Here is a 7,795-nt window from a genome sequence, read left to right on the forward strand (position 1 = left end):
CCTCCTTCCCCTCAAGTATCGTCGCCTCAGGGGGGACCCGATTCTTATGTATGCCCTGTTTGAACAAAGCTTGGCCAACAGATTTTTCACCGTTGATCCAGGAAACACACGGTGGGGACATGGTACGAAGATTTTCGAGCTCAGGGCACACACATTCCTTAGGCAATTTTTTTTCTCACTTCGGGTAGTAGCTGCGTGGAATGACCTTCCTCTGACGGTTGTCTACGCTGCTTCTAGAACCTAGTTCAAAGCACTTTTAGAATCCGTGAATTTATTTATGCGAATCCATGCGCTGGCAAGCATACTGTCTCGCGCTGAGAACATAAAGAGCAGTGCTACACCTTTTTTCACTTGTGCCTTCCAGGTGAACGACAGCCACTGACCGACAAGAACAAAACCGACCCGGGAAACTTGGGCAAAAGCCTCGGTCCTGTGTATCAATCCGTGAATCAAGCCCTAGGTTTCAGTTGGGTTCGTAGCACATTCCACTCGAGATTTTCGGAGATCGTAGTGGATTAGCAATCTGGATACCTAGATGGCAAAGATTATTATTATCAGATGTATTGGTTGGTCGCAAATGGTTTATTCCGTAATATGTGTTCTAAAACCAACTAGGACTATGGTCAGCTTTGTTGAGATTTCAGAATAACGTTATGGTTATTCCTGCATAAGTTATTTTGGCAACCCAAATTATCCCACTGGCTCTCCATATTTAACTTTCGAGATTTGTGGGATCAGAAGACCCTGGAAATCTGGTACATTATGTTCCCAATGCTAAAGGATCCAGCATGGTATCACTCCTGGAAAGGTGATGTTGATTCGCATCTGTTTCTCGTTGCTCTTTTTAAGGGCACACAAGATGTACACGCTTCATCTGATCACTGGAAAGCTCTCGGACTTTGATGTGAGAGGAGTATTCCACAACTGCTTGCTTAAGTCCCCTTTGGAGAACACGTCTTTTGTTGTTAACTGTCATTGGAAAGTTCTGTCCGCAATCCTTCAATATTCAGAGCACGTCGGTTGCTGAACGGTTCAGTCAATAGTACATAGGCACCGGATCTCAACTCATACTCAAAATTGCTTGGAGTTCAAACACGTACAGTATTACTTAGCTTCAAGTAAAAACTACTATCCACGCGGATTCAGGGGCTTGGTGGATGCAGAGTTCTGAATAGGTGGAGAGGGCGAGAAACCCCGAAAATGTGCGTAAACTGTTCCAACTGATATGCGCACCGGATCAGATAAGCTTCCGGTTGGTGGAACCATCAGTCACAGCAACGAGTCGCAAAAGGAGAGTGCCCTCATCTTTCGGCTGAACAATTCAGAGGCCAATTCAACTAGATCATCTGCAATTGCTCAGGTCACAGCAACGAGTCGCTTTTCCGTGCAAAAGGAGAGCGCCCTCGTCTTTCGGCTGAACAATTCAGAGGTCAATTCAACTAGATCATCTGCAATTGCTCAGCCTGGTTCCCAATCATCGAAGCAGCCCTGGACATTGAACCTTGAGTCTCCGATGGCTCCGGAAATAAGTGAATGTATTTTGCCACTCAAGCCTCACTGAGCTGCTGTTCCTGACAGACACCCGCTGTGTTCAGGGATGAAGGTTAAGTCCTCAGTCGGTGTATGAATCTATCTGGGGTAAACTGTTCCAACTAACAGGGATGAGCCAATAGTAGTGTCTGTTTTCAAAAGGGTTGCTCTCAGGGTAATTAGCTCGAACTTTGTTTTAACTGGATTATCTTCGTTGGTTACTTTACGTCGTCTTACGAGGGTGCGTGAAGAGGGAATCCGACATCACCATCACCAACGATATCGTGGCCTCATTGTTCAACGCCGATACTTCGCTGCCGTACAACCCTGATTTATTGGAAAGCCTCATTATGAAGGAAAGAATGAAGCCGGACTGGGAAGGGACTCGGTGTTAGCTTACTAGTCTTTCGAAAGTTCCTACACCTCTAGACATGCATTCAGGCAATCTGGGTAACAACTGACAACAAGAACGCCACTGACATTGGTTGCCAGCGTATTCAATCAGGTGCAATGTGGGAATCACGTGGTCCCCATTCTAGAATGCCAGTAGCGCCGACAGCACCCAAAATTTTCATAATCTCCACCCTCGTCTGCCAAGTCAAGGTACGGCAGTGTAGCCTCCGTATTGAACAGTGATTTCATGCTGTCGATGATGATATAGATGCTACCTCTGCTTTCTCCACTCTGAGTCCGACATAGAAAAGAGCACTCTTCGGCTAACGATGGTTAGGTGCGCGCAACACACCACCCAACCGACGCAGTTTCTGGTGCTGGACACATCATTTAATCGAAGTACCCGTTGCACAACCGAAATCTCGCTTCCGAATAGCCTCGTTACGGACGCCAACACGCACGAGCTATGGTTTTGAGCCAACGATTGTCGAACAGCTGAGGGTGTCTAAGTAGTGCTGTCCGAACAGGCCAAGTCTCAGCCCATTCCTGGATTTCCGAGGCGCATTCGACTCGGTTGATCGGTCTGTTCTTCTTGAGACGCTTGCACACCAAGGAATGCCCCGGAAGTTTGTAAACATAATACGTTCTTTGTATTCTCAGACTTCCGGACGTGTGAGAGTGTACGGAGAGCTCTCCAAAAGCTTCCGCACACAAAGCGGTGTCCGTCAGGGATGCCCACTCTCTCCATTCCTTTTTAACTTTGTGATCGATGAAATAATGAGACGAACGCTGGAGGGTCTCCAAAACCCTGGTGTTCAAATAGCCAGTGAAGAAAACCTTGTCGATCTGGAATATGCAGACGACATCGTTCTCATGTTCGAAGAGGAGGAGAAGGCGCAAGTATTCTTGGATGAACTGACCAAAGTCATCCCGTCCTTTGGTATGCATTTTGCACCCACAAAGTGTAAGGTCATGCTTGTGGACGTGCAGTCACTGAACACGCCCCTTACAATCCAGGGAGAGGTACTGGAAGTTGTGGAGCGTTTTACGTACCTTGGAAGTTGTATTAGTTCTGATTGCAGTGTGACAGATGAGGTGAATGCACGAATCTGCAAGGCTCGGGCCGCGTTTGCTAACTTGAGACACCTATGGCGTCAGAATGGTTTATCCCTGAATCTGAAGGGACGTGTGTATCAAGCTACAGTACGGGCTGTTTTGTTGTATGGCTGTGAGACTTGGCCTATTCGAGCAGCGGACCTGAGACGTCTTCAGGCGTTCGACAATCGTTTTCTCATAACCATAGCTCGTGCGGGCTGGCGTCGGGGAATCCGTAACGAGGCAGTTAGAAAGCGCGTTTTCGGTTGTGTAATAGGTACTTGCATTGAAGAATGTGTCCAGCACCAGAAGCTGCGTTGGTTGGGACATGTGTTACGTATGCTGAACCATCGTTTGCCGAATAGAATGCTGTTTTCCATGCCCAATTCAGAGTGGCGTATACAGAGAGCTGGCCAATTCTTGACTTGGCAGAGGAGTATGAAGGAGATCACGAAACGCTTGGGTGCTGTTGGTGCTGCTCGCCTTCCAGGATGGGGACCGCGTGATCCTCACTGTGCCTGGTTGGAGACACTACAAGATATGGCTGCCAACCGATGTCAGTGGCCTTCCTGTTGTCAGTTTCTATCCAAATTGCCTGAGTGGCTGTCTGGAGGTGTAGGCACCTCGGAATGATTGTGTTAAGCTAGCACTAAGTACCTCCTTCATCCACCTTTACTCTTTTCTTTACAATAAGACTTTCAAATAAGTCATGGTTGTACGGCAGTGAAGCATCGGTGTTGAACACTGATGTCATGCTGTCGATGATGATGATGATGATCAATTCAAGCATTCACTCAGACAAACTTGAAAGGAACTTACAGCATGAACGCCGCTGACACCGATTAGCACCCATTTCTTGCAACGTCTCCAGCCAAGCGCACGTGGGGTCACGGGGATCCCACCAATAACACCCAAAGTCTTCGTGATCTCTTTGACCCCCTTCTGCCAAGTCATGCGTTGTCCATCTCGCGGTTTGTGCCATTTTGAATTTGGGGATCCTGCCTGAAGCTGATGACCTGCTGGGTTGCGAGGTGTTGGCCTAACCCGAGGGCGCAGGGAGTGAGCGTGCGCACAGAAAGTGCCTTTTAAGCATCACCGGACTCTGATTTTCAAAGTAGTTGGATCGTATTGGATAATACACCGGCGGCCACGGCCAACCGTTGAGCAATCGGAGTGTGCGGCTCTTAGATCCGATTTTTTCTAACACGTCCTTCCTTGGGGGAAGGCAACGTCGCTGCTTTCATTAATGTGGACATGCTGGTCACCTGGATTAATCACCTTACTACCTTCACACGCCTTTCGCAGAGGACAGTATGACCTTATCCCCAGGCCGCCTCGCAGTACAATTACTTGTAGTATGGAGTCTCGCTGCTCTTGGTCTGACTGCTCCCATTTGGCCTTCCTGGCATGGTTCCACCGTGTGGAACAATGTTCCGGCCAATGTAGGCCGCGGAATTGTTGCAGCACTCAAGCTCGACCACGATGTCTAGATAGCAGTTCTAGGTCGAGGAAGGACTGTAATGTGCACATGGAACTGGCATCGCAACAGACACCCGCCTTAAAACAAACTCAACCGACTGACAAATTAGTCCGTCTTTCCTCCACAAAATCAGCCAGGTGTCCCGTTAATGTGTTTTTCAATCGGCCTTGACTCAGGTGTTTCCATTCACATACTTCATGCATCGTACGGTTTCACGCGGTCTCGCTATTAGCTGTCTTTGAAGTCCGCCTATGCATGCACTTACCTTTTGATTTTAGTAACAAAACAACCTACTCCACCTTCGTAAGAGTGGAGCAATATTGCTGGCGAAAAGTACCGCGTGAGTACCCTAATAGTCTTTTTTTTCGGTGGGGATGTGGACAGTGTGTATGCCTTTTGTCACTCATCGCTGAGGCAATGGAGCACTGATAATTCGCTCTCCGTAAACGAGGCCAGCTACACTTTTTATCTCTGTTTGGTGGTCTGGAGGTTGAGCTCTGGCTCACGAATTTGCTCGTTTTTCGTTCACAGCGATAGCTTCCGTGGAACCCCGTTTTCGGATATCCACTATCCCACGGCGCTTTTCTGTTGCACGATCTGCATCGACCATGTTCAGAGGAGTGGTAAGTATTGGTTTCCCATTTTTCTGACTTAATCACCGTAGGCAATATTTGCAGGAGGCTTTTATACTGGTGTGCTTTTCCAAAACAAATACAAAATTGAAGATATCGCAACCCCCACAGAAATTTTGGAAAAAACAGTGAAGCTATCTAAAGAGCTGTTCGAAAAGGCGGACGAAAAGAGAAGATAAAGGGAATGTAGATCATGGCTCTTCTGTGCAATCAGCCAAGGACTTCAAATGTTTTCGAATGCCTCAGTTTAATTGTTTTATTTCTGACTTTACTCTTATTTGTCGCCGCCCTGCCGAAGCCCGCTTCACCGACCAATCACACACAGCATGCCGTTTTTGCTAGTTTGGAAATTTTAGTCAGTGAGTTTTCCCGGTCTGCTTTGGCCGCGCCCGTTCTGATAGACGACGTCGATTTGGATGGACAATTAGACCTGTATTTTGCCACGATAGATGGTCAATTGCATGGCATACGGGGCTTTTCGCACTGTGCTCTTCATTCCGAATGTGATAAGTCACATTGGTCTACTTGGGTTCCTGGCGGTCACTTTGTTTCTTCAGCTGTGCTAGTAAGTACCACCTAGTTTTGTCTGGGGAACCAATTTTTGGATCAAATAATTGATTTTTCTTTATAACTCTCAATAATTTCTTGGAAAATCAAACTTGGCCCGTTGCGTATCTTAGTTCTCGGGCGACTTCCTAATGAGCCACTGGACAGGTAGCTGATATGATCTACGTTTATAAAGTTTCTCCTAATGTAGCTGCTGTCATTGTGGAAACATTGTTATCACCTTACGCTTAAATGCTATTTTAAGCTGTTTGGGGTATTTGAGCCATACCATTTGAGCTCAAGGTAGCTCAATGGTTAAAGTGCGAAGTTACTGACCAGAAGGTCTGCGGTTCGAACTCCACCCCAGCTTCTCGATTGTCTAGGCTTGGACAATCCGGCAGCATCTCAGTCCTCGCACTTCCTTTGGGTGTCATGCCAACCAGGTACCGAAAGATGTTGCAGCTGAATGATTAATACCACTTTTTTTCGGCTCCGGCGAGGTTCTCTCATCTGCTTTGTGGTTCGAATTTTTTCAGGTAAGGAGTAAATTCAAGATTTGGCATCCTCGAGAAGCGCACATCTAGTGACACAGCACAGTGCTTTGCAGGAACCACTCCACCGGACGTCGATAGCGACTCCCATCCATCCGTTCATACTCAAAGACCAAAACCCAATCCATCTTTTCTCTTGCGCCAGAGCGATCATAGAATATTAATGCATTTATTGGGATAACCTTCTCCGCTGCACTTGTGTAAATTAAGACACCACAGAACTTCGAGAACTTCCAAAAGACGCGAAAAACCATATCCTTTCTCATCCTGTTTAGAGGACCCCCTTTACAAGCGTATTTCCGTGCTAACTGAATACTACGAAAAGCCACTGACCAAACTACGGGATGATGTGAGCCAAGGGCAAATGTGGACATCGTATCAAACTGTTACCGCGATACCAAGGTAACGCATGTTAAAATAACCCAGGATCCTAAACAACTCTCTCAAGGACTCAATCCCGCCCCTGGCAGCCCGGATCATATCTAGCACCGTGCCAGACTTATCAGCCACCATTATGCATTCCACACGACTCGCGGAGAGTAGCTGTGCAACTCTGCAGGGGCCACAGAAGTTCCTGTTTCGAAACTCCCCGCGCAACGGTAGCTGGCATCACTCTCACCTTCTCCAATGTAGCCAAACCAACCACCGCCTCAATCGCTGTCAGAAAAGTTTAAGAATACGCCGAATAGGCAAACATATGCCGAGTAATGGGCATCTCTGTTCAACCTAACGCCTTAAAAGCGAGGAAGAATACATGACCCCGTTCAGGCCGGATTGCTTAGAACGACCTTAGTTCTCCTCAAGACGTGCTTCCTTTGGGTGGCATGACAGTTAGCCACCGAAAGGGTGCTACAGCTGAACGATTTTCTCCTCAAGACGGCGAAACGGTGTTACTGACGGCTCAACTCCTTCGAAGAACGTGGGCCCCAGGGCATTTTTAATGTATCCATTGAGCGAACTGAGTGAACTTTTGTTGGTTACCACCCCACCAACGTTTATCTTCAACCGCTTTCACAGTCCGATTACTATCTCATTAATGTTTACCTTCATCCACTCATATAATCTCTTCAACGCATGCACATCCGCTGTTTCATTCCTGTCCGCATTAGGACGAACATGCGCCCCACGACTAACCAAGAGTGTTGGAATCTTATCCTAAGACAAACAATGCAAGCGCATCCTCACTCACAACATATATATATATATATATATATATGCGGAACAACGATCCCACAACCCGACGCTCGTCAGTTCACACAGCGCCTTGACCAGACCATTTCAAGCCGACGCACGACTCACTGTGCAGGAAAAGTCTGGGCTCGAAATCGTTTTGGATTAAACGACAAAGAACAGGCCAGATTTCAACACACTCGGTCAAGACCCCATTCAATTCAACGGCGTCCCACAAACATTGGCTGCATCGGCTACAACTTATCAAACGAAGAACTCGATAAGTCTCATACTTCTTTTGTCCATTATTCAGTTGTAATTTGTGTCTCTGGTAGCCACTATACATAACTGTTTATTGTTAGTGCTATTTCACCTTCTGATATTACTTCGAGTAAAAA

At 47.0% G+C, this 7,795-nt stretch overlaps 2 protein-coding genes across 2 annotated transcripts in view; one reads left to right on the top strand and one right to left on the bottom strand.

Moving 5' to 3' along the window:
• Positions 1–4,778: 4,778 nt before the first annotated feature.
• The window catches only part of T265_02382 (hypothetical protein), a gene marked incomplete at both ends in the record, with an annotated part of 37,614 nt that continues 34,597 nt past the window's right edge, over positions 4,779–7,795 (top strand). Inside the window, one exon of the mRNA XM_009166615.1 lies at positions 4,779–5,695. Coding sequence (XP_009164879.1) covers positions 5,324–5,695 — 372 coding nt within the window. The remainder of the gene's footprint in view (positions 5,696–7,795) is intronic.
• T265_02381 (hypothetical protein) overlaps positions 5,001–7,795 on the bottom strand; it is a gene marked incomplete at both ends in the record, with an annotated part of 6,745 nt that continues 3,950 nt past the window's right edge. Inside the window, one exon of the mRNA XM_009166614.1 lies at positions 5,001–5,144. Within this exon, the coding sequence (XP_009164878.1) occupies positions 5,001–5,144 (144 nt within the window). The remainder of the gene's footprint in view (positions 5,145–7,795) is intronic.

The sequence above is a fragment of the Opisthorchis viverrini genome, assembly GCF_000715545.1.
Source record: "Opisthorchis viverrini unplaced genomic scaffold opera_v5_29, whole genome shotgun sequence".
Taxonomy (NCBI): domain Eukaryota; kingdom Metazoa; phylum Platyhelminthes; class Trematoda; order Opisthorchiida; family Opisthorchiidae; genus Opisthorchis; species Opisthorchis viverrini.